At 31.7% G+C, this 27,558-nt stretch overlaps 1 protein-coding gene across 3 annotated transcripts in view; it reads right to left on the bottom strand.

Annotated features, from left to right (window-relative positions):
- LOC106622474 (uncharacterized) overlaps positions 1-26,744 on the bottom strand; it is a 33,715-nt gene extending 6,971 nt beyond the window's left edge. The window contains exons 1-3 of one of the 3 annotated variants that reach the window (XM_036360315.2): positions 26,521-26,744; positions 26,358-26,440; positions 3,070-3,444 (exon numbers count right to left, since the gene is read on the bottom strand). In XM_036360315.2, coding sequence (XP_036216208.1) covers positions 3,070-3,444; positions 26,358-26,409 — 427 coding nt within the window. In that variant the 5' untranslated portion in view covers positions 26,410-26,440; positions 26,521-26,744. Of the gene's footprint in view, positions 1-3,069; positions 3,445-18,363; positions 18,783-26,357; positions 26,441-26,520 lie in introns of those variants that run through there. The other 2 variants (XM_036360314.2, XM_014241657.3) reach the window with 2 other exon arrangements.
- Positions 26,745-27,558: the final 814 nt, after the last annotated feature.

Below are 27,558 nucleotides of genomic sequence, written 5' to 3' on the forward strand. Positions count from 1 at the left end.
AAGGGAACAGTTTGTTGCATATAACAATTTCCAAAGTTAGTCACATGTTCATCTGTGATTTTTTTTGCAGAATTGAGCAACTGATTAATATTATGATTTAAATTAATTTAGGGAAAATATATTTACACATTTTATATCTATACTTTTTATAAATTTGTTTTTGATTGAATAAATTATGAAAATGTATATTAAAAAAGTCTTCGTTCATTATATACTTTGTTTTAAAACAAAAATTAGCATTTTCAAATAAATAAGCAAAACACATATGGGTATGTGCAATGTTGCTCCATAAAAGTTTCCAGTGAAGATTCGAACGCACTTCGTTTCAAAATTTTTTTTAACTTCAGGTGTGGGCAATACTAAAAATGTAGCGAAAGGGGTTTCAACTTCATTGTTAGACGAAATAGTGAACGATTACTTAACTTAACTTATTATTACAATTAAATTTGGTATCATATTAACTTATTTTGAAGGTCATAGAGCCACTTAGTTTTACTACTATACAAGTATTTTACTTATCGCCAGCGAAAATTATATTAAAATCATCCTCAAATGAGATGAAACATATGTAATATAAACTCAACCGAAGAAGTTAAATTTAACATATATGTAGAGTTGATGTGAAAAACGTCAACCAAAAGATTGGATTTCATTATATAATATTAGGGATTAGGTTTAATATAATTTTATTTATATATATAATATTAATAATATTATATATAATTATTTTGAATTCAAAATCTTGAATCAGTTATACTTGTAAGAGCATTAAGGCAAGATACACTCTTAATTGAAAAATAAGCTCTCTCAATTTCATTAAAATAACTCCTACATTGACCGTTACATGTGGAATAAAGTCAACTGTAAGTTCGAAAATCTTTATATTAGGTATAAGTTGGCTAAGGGAAGTATTGACTCGATTTTTGACTCAAGGGTAAACTATTATCAAAAAAGCATTTTCTCTGAATTTCATTAATATATCTCACAATTTGACCGATATTTACTACAATAAGTCAGCCATACGCACTGGGGTTCAAATATTCGGTATGTAGGAGCTTGAACAATTATGGTCCGCTTTTGACAATTTTTAGACTTCAGATGGTATACCTCAAAGACACTCTTTGTGCAAAGATTCATCAGAATATCATTGGTGGTTGATTTGTGCACTGGAAAGTGAAATAATCATATGGAATTTAAAATTGTGTTATATGGGAAGATAATGTTATGTTCGAATTTGGTCGAGTAGGTCTAAGGTTATGTCACCTAAATATGAGCGGTGCCACGCCCACCGTCAAATTTTGACCTCTATAAATCTCTCATGAATCATCCTGGCTGCAAAATTTAATGTCCCTGGCGGATTTAGTTATTGATTTGTCGCGCTTTTAGTAGTTTTTAACAGATTCGTTATATGGGGAGAGAGCGGGGTTATCATACGATTGCATTAATTATTACAGTCGTAGGGGTACTTAAGGGATTTATCCTGGGCGAATTTGGTTATAGTATCTTAAGTGATTTAGGTGATATGTACATTAAACCTATTAGAGGGCGGGACCACTCCCATTTTTTCAAAATTTTTATCCCTCAGGTGGCCCTTCCTACTGCAATTCCCAGTACTAAATTATATCTTAATTTAGTGCGTAGTTATGGCATTTTATATGTTTTCGATCAACGGCGTTTTGTGCCACGACCGGTTACGCCCATCCACGAACTGGTCTTCACTTGTTTGCCAAGGAACATGTGTAACAAGTTTCATTAAGATATCCTAACTCAAGATATTGCTTGCACAGACGGATAGACATACAAACAGTCGGATTTAAAATCTTCTCATCATCCTGATGATTTATATATACAAACAAACCTGAGTAAAAGAGAACCTTTGAGAATGTGCTCATAAATAGGCTGAGACCAATACACACATCAATTTGGCTTTCGTGACCACTATTCACGAATTGATCAGGTGCACCGAATTCTTAATTTCGTTGGAAATACAATGGATAAAAATAATGTTTGTTCGGACGTGCCTCAAGCTTTTGACAAAGTTTGGCACTGAAATGCATGTCGCCCAAACAATATTGTGAAATAATTGCTTCTTACTTAAAAGATAGATATTACCGCATTAAACAAGAGGATGCCTACTCTAACTTGCAACCGATAGAAGCGAGTGTTCCTCGGGTTTTAGTTATTTAACAGCGACATTTGCAAATAACACAGCATTGTTAGCAGCTGGAGATTCAACCACAGTATCTGCTCGACGAGTGCAGACAGCAGTCAATGCAATTGCCAAGTGGGCATCTAAGTGGCGGATCAAATTAAACAAATCCAAATCAATTCGCGTCGACTTTACATTAAAAAAATCGGCATATCGTCCAATTTATATAAATAGTACTCCTATACCACATCATATATTAGCACCTACATATCACCTTAGATGCTAAGCTTCGCTAGAAAGAGCATGTAAAAATGAGTGAGATGATATGAAATTTGCTAAACTTTACCATCTAGTTGGCAGGAGATCCAGTTTATCAGTCCAAAACAAGTTGTTAATATACAATCAAGTTATAAATTGGACCTACGGAGCTGAATTATGGGGTTGCTCAAGTCAAAGCTCTATTGCCTGCATTCAGCGCTTTCAAAGTAAGGTTCTAAGGACTTTAGTTAATGCTCCTTGGTACGTTAGATCTGCTGACCTACACCGTGATCTAGGCGTGAATTCAGTGGTAAAGGAAATAATCAAAATTGCAAAGTCTTACGAACTGAGGCTTAGACAGCATATTAATGAGGATGCTTCTAGACTCATCGCAACTGATGGGCGAGAAATCCGGTTGAAACGCAAGAAGTCTTCCGACCTAGCAAGGGAACAGTAGCAGCCAATGTATTTCATAAACATATAGCTTTTAAGTATTTATTTTTTTTTTTTTAAATTAGCAAGTAATTGTTTGTTAGTATTTTGCTTTTGTATACTAGGTACAAGTGTTTCTTATTCTAATAGTAAACATTAAAAACTGTCATTTTTTGTAACCGATCACGTTCCTTTACAGCCCTTCATTAGCAATATTTGAAAATACTCACTTGTCAATGGGAAGCTAATGGATACATTCGAAAAGAATCCCTCTGGAGGATGTCGGACTAATGGCATTGAAATTGTCGGCGTAATTGTAAGTGCAGTGCCTGGCGGTAAAGCAAGTCGACCATCATCTGTTATCCACACCAAACGTTTTCTTCTTGAATGAGATTGTTTTGAATGGTCGGCGACAAACCCATTGCTTCCAATTTTTGCTGTGAACTTCTCTCTACTATCACTATTACTATGCAATATTGTCGGTGCGGTACCCGTAGCTTCAACAGCAATCATCATTGTAAAAGCTAGCAGAAACACATACGTATAAGTAAGTTGTACTATACTTCGTGTAGTATGGTGAAACTCGCACATATCTGTATATCGACCTGAAATCATACAAAATATTATTTATTATTAAACCTTGGTATACATGCAACATGTTACTCAGAATATATTTTTGTTCACCGGTTCACGGTTGTTTGTAACATCCCAACCTAATCAAAAAAGATATACATATATGTAGATAAATAAACGATGTATGTTTATCTATGCGTCTGTCCGATCAAGCAAATCTTTAATGATTGTAACATGACTCAGTACAATACAATACAATGTATTGTATTATAATATCGTTTCGCAGTACCGATTTCGGGCATAACGTTTTGATATATTTCTCTTGTCTTTAATTCATACAAGAGTATTTAATATCTGATTCAGTCTGAATTTAGGCTTCCTTACTTGATAATAGCCAAAGCACATTCCGGCATCTTTAGTTATTGAAGGAGAAATTGTTGATGTATAAAATCATGTTACAATATATTATATATTCTGCCTATCACTACACCTTTTGATCTTACTTATATATTTACAATAAATAACATCAGATTACCAAAAGGGAGCAAAAAAATCACCTTCAAATTAATATGATATTCGGATCGAAAGTCTGGTAAGTTCGAAAATGATAACATCAAAACCTTATTTTAAAAGTTTTCCAGTTTTGATACAAATTAGTTTAGTAACTCAAATCGAGTTCTTGATTGATTTTAGAATGTTCAATATTATTTCAAGAATATTTCATCTAGATTTTAAACATTCGAAATTATATAACCTCAAATCACAATTGGAGAATTTAATACTCTTGTTTCGATTTCATTTCCTTTTTCTATTAAAAATTCTTTACAAAAAATTTGCACAGGGTTGTATTATTAATTTACCATTATTTATATAATGTATATGTATGCAAAGATAGGCGGGTAAAATTACAAATATTTAGAGTACATTTTTTAACTCTGAATATAGTTTGCCACGAAGTGTGTAACACCCAGAAGGAAATATCGGATATCCTCTAAAGTATATACATATTTAAATGTTGTTCTGTCTGTCTATCCCTCTGTCTGTCTGCCTGCCTGCCTGTCTGTCTGTATATACCCGAACTAGTCACTAGTCAATTTTTGAGATATCGATCTGAATTTTTCACACTTGCTTCCTTGTATGGAAAACTTTCTTATTTAATAAAATATATTACGTTAAATTATGTATTCACTTATAGTTAAACAACATAATTGCTTATTTTAAAAGTTTGCCCTGAATTAGTTTATTGTAATATTTTGTAGAAAATCTCTAATTTTAATATCTGCTGCATATATTTTAGATATTTAAGATACCAAATTATTAAAAACTTTTGAGAGTTGCCCACAATGATTTTTTAAATTTCCCATTATTCTGAAGTTTCCCCGATTTAGTTTTATATTAAAAATATTTCAAAAGCTGGAAATGCTGTGGGTCAGGGGACTGAACTACATATTTCAAAATGTCAATGTGTGCTCATAATCATTATTCAATTGTTTCCTCTACCTTAATTGCATTATCACTTCAGTATATGACAGTATTACGAGTTTTAAAATCCGGATTCTTTCTGGCATGTTCTAGAAACCGAATGATTTCATTTATTTCGAAGTCTTTTTATTTCACTTTTAAGTAGCTATTTGTAGCAAATGACATTAGTTTTAAGCTGATATATAAATATTTAATGTTCCAAAAATTTAAATTATCTTGAATAAACGTGAGTGCCTGTTTGAAGTTGCTGTTTTACGGTTTTAATACCTATATAACGTTCATAGAATACAAGGTTATGACAACCTTGACGTCATTACACCAACATCGACATACAGTGGGACGAATTTGAAAAACAAAAAAATTTTATATATGTTACTGTTTTTTTTTATTTTTGCGTTTTTGGTTCAAAAAATTATCTCTATAAGAGATCTTATAAGAAAATTATATATATTCGTGATCTAAAAAGCAAAAAAAAAATTTTGTCACTGCATTAGGTAAAATGTTTTTTGATGTCCCTATGTAGAAAATTTATTAGAAAATATAAATGCGGAAACTATTTTAGTATCAATAATTATATCCAAAACATTTGGACGCAAAAATAAAAAAAAAAACCATTACATAAATAATAATTTTTGTTTTTTTAATTCGTCTACCTGTAAGTATGACAATGTTGGTTCAATGATGTCAAAGTTCTTGTAACCTTGTATTCTATGAATATCGTTAAAATATTTATTTTAAAAGTTAATTATTAAAAAACGTATATCAACGGTTGTTTGTATCACCTAAAAATAATTGAGTTAGATATAGGGTTATATATAATATATATAAATGATCGGGATGAAGAGACGAGTTGAAATTCGGGTGACTGTCCGTCCGTCCGTCCATCTGTCCGTCTGTGCAAGCGATAACTTGAGTAAAAATTAAGATACTTAAGTGAAACTTGTTTCTTGGCAAAAAAGTGAGAACGAGTTCGTAGATGGGCGTAATCAAATCACTGCTACGAACCCAGACGCCAAAAATGTGGACTACGTGCATATAGCTGAATTTTTGCCGAATACATCATTGAATGTGTGACATATATTATTGAACTTCGGGACAGATTTTTCTTTGATATTAATATATCCTTGTGTCAAAAATGGGTTGAATCGGATCACTACTTCCTTAGCTCCCATATACCTGATGTAAAGATTTTCTTTAACTTTGACTTTATAGCACATATAGTCCAGTCATTTAAGCTTAAATTAGGTAAGAATCTCGGAATTCAGATACCCAGCTGTAAGTCTGTAAATACTTGTATATTCACACCCTAAAAGTTGTCTCAAAACCTACATATGGTAGGGTGTACGCAACTATTAAATTTCAAGGTTTGTAAATATCTCATTTCCTATGGGTTTTTTGCTATTGGTATTTATTATCAATATTGTAGAATACAAAATTCTCTACAAATTTTGTTTAAACATTTTTTTCATACGGTGAACCGTTTTTGAGATAGAGGGCTTAGAGCGCGCGGTCACAGCATCACTTCAGGTCAACCGGTTCCTCCGATCAAAAACGCGCCATATATAGTTGATGAACTATCGATAAATCAATGATTATAAATATTTGTCAATTTTTATTAATTATAATATTATATTTTATCATTTTCTTCATGCCTTAAATCTTTATCTATTCAATAATACTGATCACCGTTTCCTAAAATTAAAAAATAATGAAGGGAAAAACTTAAATCTTACTATAATTATATTCCCATTAACACTAATGACATTTTAATTAGAAAATAATTAAGTACATCTTCTTTAAAATCTGTAAATTTGTCAATAATAGGACAAGATATTGATTTACTCATCATTTTAATTGGGCGTACACTGTCTTACGAACAAGAAATTTTCTTTAAAAAAGTTGGGAAAGGCAATGTAAAAACGGAGATATACTCGACTAAAAGTTTTGATAATTATCCTCATTCCAAAACACATATTTTATTTCTGCACGCATTAAGTGGATGTGACACAACTTCTGCGCTTTTTAAAAAGGGAAAAAAAACATTTTTAAAAGTTTTTGAGAAACTGACCAATTTTGATGAATTGGCTGCAGCATTTGAGGAAGAAAATTGTTCGGCCCAGAGATTATTAGAGAGTGGAACTCAAACCTTATTGGCAGTCTATAATGCTCCGAAATCTGTGAAAAGTCTCGATCATCTTCGTTATATGCATTACGTCAAGTCTACAAAACTTAATAAACTTGTGCAGCTTTCAAATATTCCACCAACAAGTGCAGCTGCTCATCAACATTTCGAACGTGTATATTATCAAGTTCAAACTTGGTTAGGGCATGATTTGGAACCCCAGGTATGGGGTTGGGCAATGCGAAACGATTTTCTGGAGCCTATCATGACAATTTTACCACCTGCTCCAGAACATTTGCTAAATACAATTTTCTGCAACTGCAAGAGTGGTTGTGGTTCGCGATGCGGATGCAGGAAAGCGGGCTTGCTGCTCTTTAGCTTGTTGCCCATTACAAGCTTGTCTCAATGCTCTACCATATCAGAGCGACATTAACGAAGATGGAACTTTTGACCCCGAAATCATGGAAGAACTTGAAACAAATGTCGTTGAAGACGATAATGAAGACCAGTTTGAAATTTACCAACAGCCGAAAGACGACGATAAAGAGGAAGAAGATGATTAAAATTATAAATTGTAGTTTTTGTACCCTTTATTCCATTTTTTTACTTTTAATAAAAATAAATGTATTGAATGATATTTTTTAATATATTTTTTATATTTTATTTTTATCATGTAAGAAGTTATTAATATTAATAAGGTTTAAATTCAAATATAATTCCTATATTTTTATAACCAATTCTGCAATTTCATGGGCAGGTAAGTGTTGTTAAATAAATTAATACTGAATAAAAAGTGGATAGGTTAGGAAAAAATTATAAAATATAATATAATAGTTAATAAAAATTGACAAATATTTATAATCATTGATTTACCTATAGTTCATCAACTATATATGGCGCGTTTTTGATCGGAGGCACCGGTTGACCTGAAGTGATGCTGTGACCGCGCGCTCTAAGCCCTCTATCTCGAAAACGGTTCACCGTATGAAAAAAAATTTTAAACAAAATTTGTAGAGAATTTTGTATTCTACAATATTGATAACAAATACCAATAGCAAAAAACCCATAGGAAATGAGATATTTACAAAAAAAAGCGCCAAAAACCGATTTTTGTGACCTTTGACCTTAAAATTTAAAAGTTACGTACACCCTACCATATGTAGGTTTTGAGACAACTTTTAGGGTGTCAATATACAAGTATTTACAGACTTACAGCTGGGTATCTGAATTCCGAATTCTGACTGGACTAATATGTATCTATGTATTTCAATGAAATTGAGAAATCTTGTTCTTCTAGTAACAGTGTATCTTTGTGCTTAAAATGGATAAAATCGGGCGAAGACTTGCCTTAGCCCCATATAACTGTTATTCAGAATTTTGAAATGTCCAGTTGACTTTACTCCATATATTTATAAAATAGTTTGAAAATAAGATTTCAAGTATACCTGAGCAATGTCAAAAGTTAATGCAATGCAAGCATTTCTATATCTCTGCCCCCAATGATTTTAGTATAATTTTCGCTGATGGGAAGTAAAACATAGTACAATAATAAAACTAAGGAAGTCTATGAACTTCAAAATAAGTTAATATGATACCAAATTTGATTAAAATCCATTCATGATTTCTGCAAACAATGAAGTTAAACCCCTTCGCTGTAATTTTTAATATTGTTAACCCCTGAAGGTAATTAACCGGCTTTTGTTTTTTTTTTTTTGCGGGTGAGGGGTTGGAAAATGCCTTCCGTATCATCAATGCTGTCGTCACAGAAACGGTATGTGCCGCTTTCAGGTCACTAAAAACCCCTCATCTAAGGAGCAGTCGCCCACCCTGGAACCACGTTTGCATTACTTCATCCTGGCGTTCTATTTTTATCATTGAGAGATTTACATATATGAACCTGCGTCCAGGTCCCGCTTTTTTCTGCGTAGCAAAATTGCTGGGAGTTTCTGGATGATCCTTCAGTTTGCTTCGCTATACAGCATGGCGCAACCCGGTCTTCTACGGCGCTGTGTTTCCGTTGCTATCGTGCACATTTAAAGAATGTGTGTTCAGCGTATTCTTCTGTTGAGTCGTTGTATAGGCATAACGGCTGTTCGACTTTTTCCATTCGGTGGAGGTACTTTTTGAACTATCCGTAAATGGATAGCAGCTGTGTCATGAAGAAGTCGATTTCTCCAAATTTTCGGTTTGTCCATAAGTTAACATTTTTCATAAGTCTGGGCGTCCATCTGCCGCGACTCTCATTCTTCCATCTTCTTTGCCATGCTGACATCGTATCTTTCTTTATTTGTTCGATTGCCCTCTTATTAATCTCAGCCGGCCGGCTTTGATCCTTGCAAAATCCAATGCAAATGCATCCTTACATGATTTAATATATCCAAGTGCCTTTCAAAAGGCCTAGAAGTTTAAATTTTTCAAAAATCGATTCGGTTAATGAAACTTGAAATAAACTGATATGGATAAAATAATATTCATGATATTGTTCTTGTATCAGTATATCATTGAAATCCCTATGTACATATGTATGCATATGAAATTCTGCTTGAATGCTTAATTACTTATTTTTTTCATAATTGCGTATATATACATATGCATATTATTAGGTTAAAATATATAATATATTTCTTGAGCTCTCCTAAAAATGAAGATTTAACAAAGCTTTCTGTTATCTTTTGCGACTAACAGGTTAGTCCAAATTTAAAGAATTTGCTATAAAAATTTTAAAGCCGATGTTTTCGAAGAATTTAAGACTCATTTATGTGCAATAAAATAGTAAAAGTTAATTAGGATTAATGGAAATTTGATGGTCTAGAACATTTGAAAAGATATGAAATAATGTGAAAAGATAATTAATAATATGAATAGGCAAACTATTTTCATATCAACAAACTATATCCAAAAACATTTGAAAGAGGCTAATTGCCTAGAATGCAGTGACAAAATTAAACTTTTTTTATTTGATATCGCATGTCTTATCAAATCAGACAATTATTTGAACAACAAGCGCAAAAAATTGCATAGTTCTATCGCGGGCTTTGAGCGTGGGGACTGAATCAAGAAATTCCGTAACGGAAATAAACCTAACACGATCACAAAGTATGCGAAAAATGTTTGCATACTTTTAGGCGTATTTTCGCATATCTCAAGCGGAACAAATCAATTGAAAAGACAGCAGGGTGATTCAAAAATAATAGTTTTTAAGATACAATTTTTTAATGGTAAATAAAAATATGGAATTTAACAAAAAATTAATTAATAAAAATAAATTATTCAATATTCGGAATCATAATATTACAGTAACATTATTATTATTATTGCATAGCTTTTATTGCGGGCTTTAAGAGCGGTGACCGAATCAAGTAATTCCGGAAAAATTTGAAAATGAATAATGATCCACAAGAATCCACAACAAAATATGGGACCAACCTTGACGTGGTATTTTCCAGATAGAATATCAAGTCTCAAACTTATGCTTGTTATATTAACCTATAACTTAAATGATAAAATCCTAAATAAAATACATGTATTGTAAGATAATAAACATATTTTAAACAATATTAACTTCTCATTTATTCAATAAAAGAAAAAAAATTGTTTTCTTATCGATCAATACGCTCAAAAATTGTAACTTGAACAAATATCAAAGCAAAAAAAAAAGAATAATAATAAGTTGATAAAAAAAATGCTATGCAATAGCTTTACCACGGCAGTCCTCGAGTGCCACACGTACTTTTTTTGTTTTTCAAATTCGTCCCAATGTAAGTATGACGATGTTGGTTCAATAATGTCAAGGTTGTCGTAACCTTGTACTCTATGAACGTTGGGTTGATACATATATTGACTATTTTATATTTATAGTTTGTTTTGTATCATATTATCGAGAAAGTAATACCACATATTAAGGCATCAGGAATTTAATTTTTCCTGTAACAGGCAGCACTGTTATGATTTCTTGCAAAAGGATGTTTCCAAATGGTATGGTACTTTCCATAGTTGACTAATAGAGGTTTCGGAGTGCGCATTGTATTATTAATGGATTTAATTGGAAATGCATGACAATGATATAATAAAATCTAAACAGCATTTCTAGGAAAAAATTGGTATACTTGAAATAGGTACAAGTATATGTATTGCTGGCACGCATGTCAGATTATTACTGCAGTATCGCACTGGCAGTTGGCTTCAGTTGAAAAGTTTCTTCAACAACTTTTTAATTTCGTAGAAGGTATGACTACAGAGTTTCTTCAACCTTACTTAGAAAAAGTTGGACAGTGGAAGAAAAGTATCTAGAAGTTTCCACCTCACCTTCCTCCATAAAGGTTTGATAGTTTGCGGGCTCTGAAATCTTTAACCATACCCCGTAAGCACTTACAGAACAGTATCCATTTAGAACTGTGGTGAGATAAACCTTGCTAAGAGCAAGTAATTTAAAGAACTTCTTGGATTTGTTTTTGGATCCCACAAGTTTCATTGTCACACATGTTCTGGTTGCTAATCAAGATCTCAGTCTGATTAGATTGAGGTAAGGATGTCTTTTGGCGAGCTTATCAACTTTGCAGTGTTCAGGGATTGCGGTAGGATAAGGCACCCAAAACAGTCTGATATAGAAGTAACTTGATGTTATTGCTAATGAGGTCAAACACTCCTTGACTAACCTTGAGAGCGCGGTCAGCGAGGCCAGTATTGTCGTTCTACTGTTAGTTTGTGAGGTATGCACCTCTAATGCAGTTACTTCTGCTTGAAAAAACTACAGTGGTCTGGTATCCTGAAGCTAATGGAGAACTCTTGACAGAAACTATTCGATTTCTGGAACAGGAAAATTCGATTTTCAAGGGAATTACAGAACATATCATGGTGTAAAAGTTATGATTAAGTCTGACGTGCATCTCTTCTTCTATGTGATATATTATCCGAGAATAAAACAATTTCTTCGGTTTTTGATTTTTGGACCGCCCGGCATGTAAATAACTGTGTTTCAATTTCTCGTCTGCAAAAATTTTCAACTCTTAACAAGCAAATTTAAATAATGATCGGGCCACTATAGTATATAGCTGGCATACAAACTTCATAAAATATATTTTTGCCTATCAAGTAACCTTGATTCGACTTGAAGGTTTTTTTTTAAAGAACTAGCAAAACGTTTCCGTTAGCCGGTTACTTTTTCAAATTTAGTTATCCTACAATACTATATTACCGTATTATAGTTAACCTTTTTGCTTGTTTTTTATAGCAAATACTATTTAGCTAATTTACATAAAATTATCTCGAAACTGACCTGTTGTCTTATCGCGATAATCACGAACTAGTACGATCTCAATTAAAGGTTGTTGTCGAAAAAGTAGTATAGTGACTTAAAGACGGCTATGATGCAATAACACCAGAAAGTATGACTTTTCGATTTTCAATACATATGTACAAGTATATAGTATGAATGGGCATACATAGTCGTATGTACTATATTATATTGTTATGAAGCATGATTCAACAGCGCTGCCGGCTATGTTGTGCACAACGTAATGCATATAAAGTAAGTAGATACACCTAACTGCCAACATACTAATATCGTTTTAAACCTGATAGACGTTAAGTTACTGACACAACATTTCCTTACATACAAAAAAATATGTCACGATAAACAAAATTTGCCAATTTTAGCTTTTGAAGCCATTTAAAATTGGTGTCCTTAAAATTTGGCATCTAGGTAACATATGACCACATGCATATGAACACTTATTGGTTTTCGATTTGACTTTTTTACTTCCGTATTTTTACTTTCTACATTTTATTCGTCACCGTTTCACTGATTGTTAATTATGCATGTCAGGTTCTTCAATTACAAATGCGAATTAAGTAACAAAACGTGCAACTGTGTAATGGTCAAAGTGAGAGCCAAATCAAGTGACCACCTTCAATATAACAAGAATTCCAACTTTAAATGAAATGTGAGTGTTTGTGTAACATTTAGTATATATATACATACATAAGTGTTATGTGTTACATACTTATGTACATATGTACAATACTCGTATATAGCCTTTTGTGTATTTTCATACTATACTTCTCACTGGGTTTAGCATATACCATATTCACATGCATGCACACTTAGATGACGATATATGTACATAAATATATTATATAAATATTAAATTTCAAAATTATTGCAAACTTTATATGAAAAAAGATATAGAATCAAAAATATTTTATTTTTATTTAATATAAATGTTTTCTTATTCTATACCAGAAGCTATTAGTTTTAAAAGTAATTTTCTTTCTTACAATCACATCTATATTCGGCATGAGATTTAACATACATTATTCGAAGAAATCGTTAATGGATAACAACTTATGTTATGGGTCATAAACTTAATTTCATTATTTTAATTTTGTATTAACTCAAATAAGATATATGTCAAAAAAAGGTGTTAAATTTAATAAAATGGGGTTGGAATCTAAACTTTAGGCCAAGCTCTGTACCAATTCTGATGGATTTCTAATACACTTAACTTCACTAAAATATAACAAATTTTGACCAATATAAACGGTTTAGAGTCAAATGGAAAGTCAAGGAGGGAAATCTAAGGGCTAAGAGATAAACTGGGCTCATTGCATTTACTCAAGTATACTCAAGAACATGTATTCAAGAAATGTTAACTCACATACTGACCATCATATTTGGCATAAATCCGGGTAGAAAAACAAGAACCTTTATATGCATGTAGTACATAGGAGCTGGGGTAATTCGTACATATTTCATACATTTTCGGCCTTAAACAATAGCATACCCACTATTATATTTTCATTTAATTTTCTAAAATATCTTACATATTTAATGATACATATATACGATATAAAGATAAACCGGAAGTTCTGATATACATACGTAATAGGTGTAGGGAGCTAGAGGTAGTATTTACCCTATTTTTGTAATTACAATAACATATTATTGCCAGGAAAAAATTATTTCATTAAGATAACTTGCATATTTTGCGATATATGCAGTGTAAAGTCAACTATAAGTGTGACGATTTTTATACATATTAGATATGTGAGGTTAAGAAAAGTATTGACCTAATTTAATCCCATTTTTGATCCAAAAGTTCTTTACTATCGGGAAGATATTCTCTCTGAATTTCAATAATATATCCCATAGATTGTCGAACTTATCGGTTATGGAGTTCCCTTATTCATTATTTGGGGGTTTGAAAAGTTCAGGTTTGATTTTGCCAATTTTTGTGAAATTTAATTAATTTTGAGGCTTTGTCTAGTGATTTATCGCGATTATTGCAGTTTTAAAAACATAATCGTTATATGATGAGCGAGCGTGATTATCAAGCGATTCCTTCCATTTTCACATAGTATGCGGAAAGGCTAGCCTTAGTGGTTTATGAAAATGTAAATACAATTTTATAATATAATATTTAAAAGCTTTTAAACTACATTTGCCCCTCCCTACTTGAACCCCATATACCTAAATACAGTTTCGTATCTTAATTTGTACTTAGTTATAACACTTTATGGGTTTTAGATTAATTTTGAGAACAGGACAATGCTTGGAACTTGTGTATAAATTTATCAATATATTTAAATTTTTACGCAAGTTATTGCTTGCACTTCATCTCATTTCACCATCCTGAACATTTAGTATATATATAATATGTATGTTCATGTATCTCGATTAATTTTAGGTGGTCTGGTCAACAGTAACTTTTAAAGGTTATCACTATACACCGTCTACTGAAGTTCTGTTCTTCATTTACCAAATAAGAGAAATGTTTGTCGATTTCGACATCATAACATAGATGGGTCTAAAGTTTAACTGAGTTTACTGAAATTTACAAATATGAAATAAGTACATTGAAATATTAGGTATTGTATTACAAGTAAGGGTAAAAGCTGATGTTCGATTATTTTACAAAACAAGAAAATACCAAAATTAATAGGGTATAAGGCCATTAGAAACACATGTCCATTTGGTCATTTAAGCTTCCATCAAAACTTTTCATATATCTCGTCTTCTTTCTCACACGACCCAATTTTTAGAGTACGCACTGCGCTACTTAATGAAATTCTAGATTTCCACAGTAAAAGTCAGATTTTGTATTCCTTCTGTAACTGAATACTACTCATCTGAACTAAATAAAGCCAAAGGCCTCCTTATAGAATTCACTTTGAAATGCTGAAATGTTTACTTGTTTGTATGACACAAAAATTTGCACCCCGCCAATTAAAGATCAATTGAGCTAAATCGCCTTAAGAGACATGTGTAGTGCGGGTAGACAGATAATTGGGTATAGCTATATATGTATATGTATGTATGTACATATGAAAAAAAATGCAAAGGTATCATAACACACATAGATATTAGTATGCGTCTAATGTGAGTAGTATATACCATATGATAAATGCAAACATAAAACCAATAGTCAGCAGCACCGCACCTGCACTGTCGGCATGTAACCAGAATCCAATCAAGCAAATGCGGAAAACGAAAGCCGTTGGCTGTGATGTGAGAAAAAGCAAAAAGAATCCAGCCAGATTTGGAAGTCGTCCTCGTAAACGAGTCATCAAACTCGCTTACAATGACAAAAAATAGTTGAATCAAGTTGCACGCACACTTTTGTTGTTTTCACTCTAAAAGGCTTCTATATTGGATCAGAATGGTAAAGAAAGAGAGGGGGTTTCAATAAGGGCGATATTAACCTGGAAAAATATATTACTAGTAATTTTATTTACTCATTATGCTAGAGTAACTAGCTCTAAAATTAAAATGGTTTTTAAAATAAAAGCAACAACTAACGTATCGAGTTGAATTCGATACAAGATATTATTTAGATTATCTGAGCTGGTCTAGCTCAAATGAGAAATTACTTTCAAAAATTATAATCTTTTATTATTTGATATTTCCTATATCTATACAGATTTTTAAAACTTAAGATTTGAAATAAGGTTAATAGAATATTTGTTTATTCGATTTTCTGAAACCCCCTGCCTGAAATATCAACTTGATGGTTAAATCAATACAAATCTACAATATTTTAGTATCAAACCGTTCTAATTGACAAACCCTTTTCTACCAGTCAGTTTGATATAATATATGTATATGTACTTGCTTAACTTTGGTACATATGTATCAACGTTCTCGTATTACAGATAGCCTGAGTAAAGGGTTTTTATGTTATACGAATGCCAAAATTCGCCAAAAACTACACAGCTTTTCAAAGCCTGATACATACTTATTGGGTATTAACATATTTTTGAAAGTATAATTTAGTAAGGCACTTTTCGTGAAAAGATATTCAAATAATAAGCCGTATGATTTAAAATTATTTTATTGCAACCAAAAGAAATCTGGGCACCGTGTGTGTAAGCTTGTATTTTTATATTTTCATGAGTTAATTTTATACTTACATCAAAAAAATTTCTCACTATAATACAATACATACTAGCAAAACTGGTCACGGCAAACATAGGTATTTAAAAGACACATTAAAAATTGCTAATTTGACCTTTAAGATAGCTCAAATATTTATTTTTATTTATACAAATAACCAGCATTCCCTTACATTTTCTTTCAGCAAAGGTTGCAGTACCGCGTAGTGTATGTGTGTACATTTGATATCATGTTATGCAAAAATTATTTCAGTTCGCTAACAAGTGAAACACATTTAAATTTCAGTGAAAATTGATTGTGGTAGACTAACATATGTTATCGTTCATTCAAAAAAGCAGCAACAGAGCACTTCATACCAAATTTCAAAGAAAATAACTTTCTATAAAGGTTCTAAAGAAAATGCTGTTGAATACTGTTTGCTTGGTTAATCAGTGCTTAAAGAAAATGCCATACATATACATACGAGTATATATGAATTGATTTAGAAAATGATATATAAGGTATACATGTACATATGTATGTGTAACAAAGGAAAGATAGTTACGTCTCGAAATTGGAAGCAATTGGTAATGTTTTTTTCTCTATTGAGTTTATGTAAAAATTGTAATAATAATGTAAAAAAAAACAAGCAAATGTTAGATCATGATTAAAATTTGGATGTTTTGCTAAAGCTATTAAATTTTTATTTAACATCAATAGAATATAAGGGAAAATCTTTTGGGCGCGATATCGATCGAATTCGAAACCTTCATACTTGGTTTCGAATTCGATTGTAGTATTATCATTTATTGCGAAATTTACACAATCTATGTATATTATCCGGATATATATTGACGTCGCTCGAGAGTTATGTTTGTAATTCCCTAAAGTTTCGAATTTTTTAATCGTGGATATTAGTGAAAAAATAGTATTTTATTTACTAATGGCTAAAAACGTAGAAAAGAGTACTTACAAAGTTATATATTGAATAAGACAGAGACAAGAAAATATTTGGTTTGACCTAATGCATATACATAATTAGGATATGAATAGCGAGAATAACGGGCACTTTTAATTGTTTCGGAATTAGTTCATTACCCTGCGGGAGATACAAGTACACGCGTTAACTCAATGTGTATAAGTACAATGTATTATTTTTCGAAAATAAATAAAATTTCGATATATTGCCAACATAATCGGATTATTATTTTGTTGTGAAAAGTTTATGTATTTATTATTTTTTTATTTAATCACAAAGTATTAAAATTAAAAGACCAACGATTGTTTTTATGATAAAAACTAAAAAAAATAAGTCTGTTATGATATATAAACATTTGGTGGATACTTTTCCATCCTAATTTAATGTTGGGAGGCTCCCTTTAAAGAAACATTTTTTTTATAGTTTTAAAATTATAACTTGTCGGAATTTAGTAACGAACAGTCTCACCATTATCATAATTTTTTTTATAAGGAAGTTAAAATTCACATTATCGTAAGCACTTTCGGAAAGTTTGTAGGTATTAAAGTAATTTTATGATGAGCTGCATAATGTTGAGATCATTTTGGTGTTATAAATGTTCGATATACAAGTAGCACAACAAATTCTGTAACAACACAAAGCCATACCAAAGCTAAATTTCAAATATTCCGCCTATTATTTCACATAACTAAGAAACATACTGCTCCTGTCGTGTTAATTTTCAAAAGAAGCTACGACTGGGATTCGAAGCGAAGGGTAATCAAAACAAACCGAGAAAAATGTATGCATACATTCTCTGAGATATACATAACAATAATATATTGAAAAATAAAATTATCTAGTTTTGGTTTAAATATTTGCACAAACAAATATAAGTCTTGATAAGTCTCAAAAATGCATAAAGATTTAATCAGAAAATCTTAAGAATACCAAAATTTTTAAGCCATTTTGCACTATTCAAATCCTTCTCAAATAATATAAAGAAATTTATATTTTACCTTCTCCCAGTTAAAGAGTTTTCCCGGCAAAGGCAAATAGTGTGCTGATATCACGACCAGATCCTTCTAAATTTTCTTACTTTAAAATGCACAATGCTTTGATTTACACTAAAGAAACTGCGTTGGGCAACTGTGAACTATTACACTGATATGTATGGTATAAAACATATATAGCTCATACAACAAGAAATCGTATTTTTCTATATTACTTTATTACAATATATTAGTTTATTTGTCTAAAATATGAAGCATTTATTAGTCCTTTGTTCATGCGCAGTAAGCGTGGAAATAAAACGGTGTCTAAAACCGCGAAAAATCAGCTAAACGACAACAATAGCAGAAGACTCCATGTATCAGAAGCGACCGCGAGCGCAAGTGGATTGAATTTAACTAAACCAAATTTACGAATTGACCATCGTCTTTCTACTCGTAACTCCGGAGTACACCGTAGATTTGTTGCAATGACATATATGAACGTTTGCGTGTGCAAATACGAGTATTCACAGCTATGGATAATCGTACCTAAAAGAATGTTCGATAAATGCAGGTTTGGATGTGTGCACAATATAGTTTTAAAATATACACATAAGCATTGCTATGTGTGTAGCGGTTGATATGTCTGTCAAATAGCTTTTACTGCTCAGTTTTAACTCTCTGCTATACCTTACACTACTCGAACTTAAGATGTACAGAGGTAACTGGGCTCTAAGGTCAAACTTTTTAAATCTACATTATAAACAACATATTTGTACTTATCCTGCTGTTCATAATTAATTTGTTGTAAGGAGGCAGTATCATTTTAAAATTTGCTTTCTGTGCTTTTGTTTTTTTGTCTTATATTAATGCATAATATCTCAAAAATGTTGTGTCTAAATTTCAAGTCGATTCTACGTCGTTATGAATATTTGTATACCTGTCTTATAAACGTTTTACATCCGATTTCCAAACTTTAAAGCTTGTTTCCCAAAACTTACGTTTTCAAAGTCGGTGCTCGTCCAAAAAGTGAAAAAGTGAAATTTCGAAAAACCCCCCGCGTTACCAGGGTAATGCGATTATCAAACGATATAATTTAAATTTTTTGATTTCAAATGATCGTTGCCATTGCTGTATTGCTTAATATTTTTTCCCATAAAAGTTTAACAGAATATTATTGAAATATCAAACTATAATACAAGTATACCATTGGTTTTTAAAAATAGATTTGTTTCATCAAAACAAAAATATTTTGAACAAACTAAGTATACTTCCTCCTTAAAATATGATTAATTTCTAATGCAAATGATATAATCTTATACAGTACATTGATTAAGCCATTTTGTTATTTTTAGTAAAAGAAGCGTTAGTTACCGAGGCAATACTGTGCGGTATTGTTATTCAAACGTTCTCACAGAGAATGAAAATACTTGTATGGGTACAAATAGCGCTTAATACCCCGTGGTAAAAACACAAATACCTCAGATTTTAAATATATGACATAATAAATGCTGATTTATACATTCCAAAATTTGGAGATACTACTTTAGGACACTTGAGAAAAGTTATTGTGATATATTAACTCAAATCCTATTCGGGTCATAATCAAATATATATTAGCAGAAAGAAGGAGGGGAAGAAACAAATTTTCTACTAAGTAATGCCAAAGTCGAGTTAAGACCAAAAGTCATGTTTATAGCGCGGTTTAATTTGATTCGATTATGATTTCATCGCAATTTGCAAAGAACAAAGCCAGTGACATACCTTCAGGTTTTGACAAAATTTTACTACTTATATTAAAATGAAATTACTTTGTGATTTCATTTTATAATCATAATTTGTATGTTATTAACTTAAATTAATGGTTACCTATTCAATAGCAACATTCTATTACTATTGACGACGCTGCTCGAACCAAAGAATTTTTGAGAGTCTCCGTGGGGCGTTCGACTGGCCATCATCTGCAACTCTTATCACAAACTGTAATTCAATGGATTCAAATCTGGACACTCAGACGGAAAATTCAGCCTTAAAACCAGGAATATTGCTTTTAAGCCACAGCTAGAGGTGTAACGCCTTTACAGGAGACCCCCCATCAAACCATTATAGCAGGTGGATGATGACCACGTTGAACCCTTGAAATAACATTTTTTGTATCTATAGAAGTTTTTGCGTATATATTGTTTTGATTATTAAAAACTTTTTTTATCTTTAAAAACGATACTCTATGGCCGTTAACCGAGTGTCATCTCAAATAATTATTGATATTTATCTGGTCGGTATATATATGTATGCTTAGGTAAAACTATCAATAGAACGGGAAACAACATTATCTAAATATTAAGTTTTTTAAGAAGCTCATAAATTTCACTTTTTCTATACTTACGCAAAGTAATTACCGCAATACGATTTTCTTTTATTGTTAATAAACGACAGCAAACACTGAACTGATTATTATAAATATAATATTATGAGCAGACACTGCATTGTAATAAAAAATAACGATCCTTTTTTGCGAATTTGTCTACATTGTGTGCATTGTAAACTTAATTTGGCTAAGATATCATACATATTCACCCATATATACGGTATAAAATCAATCGAATATATTAGTAATATGGTGGCTGGGGTTAGTATCGGTCGATAGTCGTAGAAAAAGACGTTCTCTGGGTTTCATTATGATACAGCCAAGTTTGCTGATATACCTAAATCTGATCATTTAGGGCTGTTTTAGTAGTTTTCAACATAAACGGGGAGTTTTCATGGTTATTATCAGGTTTTAACCATTTTCACAGCGTATAGAAAAGTGCTAACATACTTCCTCCTAACAAATTTGGTTGAGTTAGCTTCTGCAGATATGTACATTAAATCATTTAGGGAGGCCCTTGGTGTCCCTCAATACCGTGATCCCTTGTTCCAAGTTACAGTTGGCAAGAGAGTTTTTTAAGCGTCGAGATCTATAACTGCTGAGCTACAGAAATAAAAATTTCGACAGCTAAGATTTAGGAATACGTTATAACAAATTGTTACGATTTTATTTATTAAGAGAAAGCGATATAGTCTTTCTAATTTGGAAAAGTAAGTTAGATAAATCAAATGTGCAGAAATGAGCTCATGACATATACGGCGGAAAGGTTCGTTTAGTTCAAATATCAAAATTATCTACAATATTTTAACAGTAAGGGTCTAAACTGCCTCAAAAACCGGAATATTAAATCCAGGATTTTTGCTAGAATGTTATGCCCAGCATTTCCCTACGAATAGTAAGAGTAGGTAGATTTATAAGTTATAAACAAATAGTGTATGGAATATTAAAGTAAACTATTAAAGTAATTTTTTTTTAACAGACTCTAACTTGTCGGAATGGATTTGGTAAAAGTGTTTTAGTAATATTCGGATCTCTAATTTCTTTAGACCAACGTTTAACAAATTGAAGAACCCCGTTTGCTTTCAAGACCATCGTAGCAATATGAAGACTAAAATTAAGCTCGGTATCCATAGTAACTCCCAAACTTGTCTATTTAATTTCATTAAAATATCACATTTTGACCAACCTAAACAGTTTAAAGTCAGGTGAAAAGGCGAAAATCATTTTATGGGGTATATTTGTGGTAGAGAAAGGGACGGACTGATTGCATTAACATATTCGGCATATAACTTGTTAGAAAAACGAAAGTCATTATATGTAGTATATGGGGGTTGGGGGTAGTTTTGTTCCGATTTTATCTATTTTTGACATACTATTATAAGGTATTATTAGGCATTGAAAAGTAAACTATAGACACTGGGGTCCACTTCAAAGACACTATTCGTGCAAAGTTTTATCCCGTTATAATAATTGGTACTTTATTAGTATATTGGAATGTGAAAGTATCAGATGGAATTTGAAGTTGTATTATATAGAATGTGGTGGTTGTAATCCGATTTCCTCCATTTTAGCACTATCGTAAGAAGGGTTTAACAAATTTGTCCTGTGCAAATTTGGGTGATATAGCCCTATTAATATTAGGGAAGGGTCCACTCCCACTTTTTAAAGCTTTTCAAACCATAGGGGCACTTAATGTGATTTGTTGTGCCAAATTTGTGTTCTGTTTTTTAATTTATGGCTTAGTTCAGGCACTTTATACGTTTTCATTTAATGACGTTTTGTGTTCGTGTGTCGAATAACGCCAATCTACGAACTCGTCCTAACTTTTTTGCCAAAATGTGTCAAGCTTCATCAAGATAACTTAATTTTTACTCAAGTTACAGCTTGCACGGACGGGCGGACAGACAGTCACCTGGATTTCAACTCGTCATTCTGATCATGTATATATACTCGTAACATATGTTACCCTATATCTATCTCGATTAGTTTTAGGTGATAAAAACAACCGTTAGGTCAAGAAAACTAATATACTCTGTAGAATCATGTTGCAAGAGTATAAAAACTAGACATAGACTTAGACCTATTATTTAACTTAATAAAATACCAAATTTAATTGTAAATCATTCACGATTTCGTCGAATAAGGAATGTTGAATTCTTTCCCAACATTTTTTTATTATGAAGTTTTGCCAACACCTGAAGGTATTTTCCCTGCTTTAATTCTTGCATGTTTCAAGATTATGAAATGTTCGGTTACACCCGCACTTAGCCCTTCCTTACTTGTTTTATTTAAGAATTGTTTTGACCTTTTATGACATAATTGAGAGTAAACTATTCTAGCTTTTAAGTTTTATCATACTGCACACAGTGTGCTAAATTTTATTAAAATCGGTTACAGGGTTTGGGAGTTTTCTCCGGAGAATTCGGGACACTTAATTTTTATACATATAAATAAACTCAGTTAAAGGTAGTTAATTTAATATATTGAATACGTGAAAAAAGTCAACCAAACAATCGGATTCTGCTTTTCTTTCGCATGTTTTTCCTAGGTTGGTACAACAATTTTTACCATATATTCGTGTGATTGATTTTTATACTCACTCGCAACGTATTGCAACACATAGTATGATAGTTTTGTTCACCTAACGGTTATTTCTAACATCTGAAGCTAATCGATACAAATATAGAGTTATAGATATATAAATGATCAGAACGACGTGTTCAATTCCCCATCTCTACATAATAGGTTTAATATGCATATCCAACCAAAAAAATTACTAAACCAATTTTAACTGAACTTGCTGAGAAGAAGTCCTTTTAGCACTTCTTAAAGCACTGTCAAAATAGGTGAAACCAGTAGCTAGGTCTGCTTGAATGTAGACATTTGGAGTTTTTGTTATGTGTTGGAAATATAATTTTTGAAGGGATCTTGCAGGTTAACGACTAGATTAATCAAGTGGTTGCCAATGTTCACTAACACCTTGGCTGAAGCGCAGTATCTACCCTTCTACAGAAAAAAACAACTATTTTAGCCAAATTGGCGCTTAAAAGAAATTGTTCTTCTAGGACTCTACGTTGTGTGTTTGTTGATGTGAAATAAATTTTGAAAAAGCACTGATATATACAAAACACAACACACATATATACATTTTAATCACAAAGAATTTTAAAAATTAACATATAAACCACAATATAACAATATATCTAAACTTTTAAATCACTTTCATACTTGAAACAATCTAAACATGTTCATTACTTCGCTTTCTGAGGTATTTATGTACTTACTAAATTTAATTTGTTTAATAATTTATTCAGAAATCGAAGTTAAATTAGTTCGGTTAGGTTATACTGGCCGGCTGTCACGTCATATTGAACTATGTGGTCCTTAGTAATACCACATGGAGGTTCTGTTTAATTTGAGATGAAGTATTTTTCATACAGGACGTCAACGCTTTTTGCGAACTTTAAGAGGGACTACTATCTCAGTTTGTATACTTTACTTATATGTAACAGAGTTATAATTTAATTTAAAAATTAATAATTATACATATGCTAATTTTTTGGTTTTAAAATTAATAATTAAACATATGCTTATTTTTAACAGGATGCGTGAGTATATATTTATTTTTCACTGCCTCGTGTATGAAATAGCTAGTAGAAAAAATTATCTTTGGATATACCGTTTATAAAAAGAAGTTTGTTCATGTATTCAGGTGAAAGGCCATTTCTTTTTTAAGAAATTATAGACGCTGCTTTGGAAAATAGACGCTCACAAGGAACTGACGTTGCCAATATGCAAAATAAATTTCGAGCAATCTTATAAAAAGATATTTTTAAGTCTTCCCACTCTATTAAAGGGTTGCTCTTTATCTTCATCCGAATTACTACTACTTTTTGATTCCGCTTTTACAAGCTCCCTCAGCCTTTGAATAATCTTAGCACATGCCAGTGGATTTTTAAAATGTACACGCTTGAATCTGGGATCAAGTATGATAGCCGTCGCAATACAACTATGGTACTCAACTTGACCAAAACGTTTTTGAATTTCAGAAGTAAGTGTACTATCATAGCTGAAATAGCTATTATTGAATTTTTCGTTTCCTCAATTTAGGAAGTTATACAATGAATAGTTGGAATGATTTTTGACAACGTGACATACTTCTGAGCAGAAATTTCCCGGCTTGCAAATTCAAAAAGATTTGGTACTATTTAACTATTAACTGTTATTTGTTTAGTTACTTCAATCTCACTAATGGAGAGCATTTCTAAAATCCTTGTAACATATAGTATGTAGATTTCCACCGGGTTTTGTTGCACCTGCAGCAACGCCTGCTTCAATCTATTCGCGTCAAAATCTATTTGAATTGATGACACAATTTTTTATCCATAAAATAATAGCCTTTACTTTAGAAATTACATCTTTAACTTTATTTGACTTTAAAAAAGTTTTCACAATTAAGTTTAGAGTGTGAGCAAAACATAGAAAATGGCCAGATTTTCCAACCAAAGAAACTGCAGCATTTACCATGTTTTGCCCATTATCAGTTACATTACAGCGTATTTTGTTTTTTTCTACATCCGAACTCATAAAAATCGAATGTAATACGTTTGCAATGTTGTCTGCGGTGTGCTTCAATTTTAAGTCCTTTGTAGCAAGGTTGCAGCTTTGTATATATTACGCCGTCTAAAAAATATAATGTTACGCCCATGTAACTTCTCTCTGTCATCGTGTCGGTCCAAATGTCTGTAGTTATACACACATCGCAAGCACTTTTAATACGATTTATATATACTGCTTTAACAAAATCGTATTTCGAGCAAGGTAAGCTTTGAAAATATTTTGAACCCGGAACTTTATAATGTGGGGCAATTTGCTTCATAAGTCTAAGAAAACCTTCACATTTTTTTATAAACATTTTGGTATGTAATTTTGAAGTAATCTAACGGAACAAATACTTTAAAATATAGTAAAAAAATAATATACTCAGACTTCATTGTTTTAGTGTACATATATACATTGAACATAATGGAAAATAATTGGTTCCGTATATATATAATTGGTTACATATATATATATATATATATGTGAGCCAAACAATTACGGAACCAATTATTTTCCATTATGTTCAATGTATGTATTTGGTTATATTTTTCTTAATTTATTTTTAAGTATTGTCAATAGTATATTTTTAAAAGTCTTACTTCTTTTATTCTATGTATAATATATAACATAATAAGTTACACATGTGCTTGAATCTTTTTTTTTTATGGAAAAAAATGAGAAGGACCATCCAAAAAAAATTTTTAAATATCAACGATTATAATAATAATCATGTTAAATAAGCTACAAACTCTATACTCGGAATTTTTTTTAATTCACTAGTTTTAACAATATTTTTTAAACAAACTAAGAAAACCCAAAAAATTGTAATAAACACTAAACATATAGAGAAAACTGGCTTTGTAGTGTTTTTTTATCCATCAGTGTAAAAAACGTTGAGGTTACATACCTCAAACTATATGAAAAGGCTTTATGTCACGGAATATAACATATAAAACGTTGTTGGTTATATCAACGTATTTACAAAATCCCTCTGTATAATGAAGTTTTGAATAAATTCAAAATAAGATCACAAAAACCAGAAAAAATTTACCTTGGTGGCAAAAGGCAGCGCGAATTGAAGCGGAGTGCTTTGGTGGAAGCATTAAACCGGTCTTTTGTGTACTGGTTTTTAAACTATCGCTCGGGTTATGAAACAAATAAATAAGATATTTAGCAATAATAAATTATATGTAATATGATCGGGAAAAACTTACTAGTATTATGGCGCTTTGCGTGCATATGCATGTTTGAAGTATTACCGCAAAACTTTATCACACATTTGCCATTAATGCATATAGCATTCTTTTTGTTCATTTTCCAAATGTTCCTAAATTTTTAATATGAGCGCCATTTTCTTAAAAATTGTAAGCCTTTTCTGCACCCTTTTTTTAAGACCACTTTTTCTTGCACTCTATCGAACATATCTTACAAAAACGATGACATTGTGAAATACATATTTATAGAACCGTTAGCTTGAAAAAACAAATGAGGGAAGAGCAGAAACTATGTTGCCATATATAAAATTTTTTCATAGAATTTGCTTCAAAAAGAGGATAAGAGAAGAGGAGCAAACATAATTAATTTGGCATTGCTTATTTTTTGCGGATATTTTATATCCGAGTTTCATTAACTTTGCTACGAGTAAGTACTTGTACAATGTACTCAGTTGCAGTGAAAGGACTCGAGTATTTACTTCGAAGTAGGTATTAGAACATCATTAGTTACATCAAGTACGTTCGTCGAGGTTAGATATATCAATGTTGCTAATCATTATAAAGTTTAGTAGACTCACCTTTTTCGTTGGTATCTCTGCTATCCCATACTGTATGGTGCGCGCTGGCGTCTGCATCTATCAATGGTCACGCTTTACCATCGTTAGACATGTAACATGATGTAAGGGGTAGCGTCTCATTTAGATCAATATATGAATGCATATTTTTCTTTACCAGTATGGCTGTTCTTACCTTGTTTGTTACATTCGGGAAGAATGTGAAAGTATGTTTGCGACTCTAGTCCGGATACCATGTTTCCGGCAGAAGCGATTTGAAGAACCTTCACTGCTTTGTTCGGGTTCTTTCTCGAGGTCGGGTTGAATCTCCGGCTCTCCCTTACCTGTGTCTTGGAACTACAGTATGGCATCCAGGATTTTTCTTGGATCCTTCTCCACCTCCCGCGCCTCTAGCGTGTTTTCATTGTTATCGGTCGGGTGTCGCTTCTTGAGACAAAGGTACACGCTACCTACGCCCCACGCT

This window comes from Bactrocera oleae, chromosome 6, assembly GCF_042242935.1.
Source record: "Bactrocera oleae isolate idBacOlea1 chromosome 6, idBacOlea1, whole genome shotgun sequence".
NCBI lineage: Eukaryota > Metazoa > Arthropoda > Insecta > Diptera > Tephritidae > Bactrocera > Bactrocera oleae.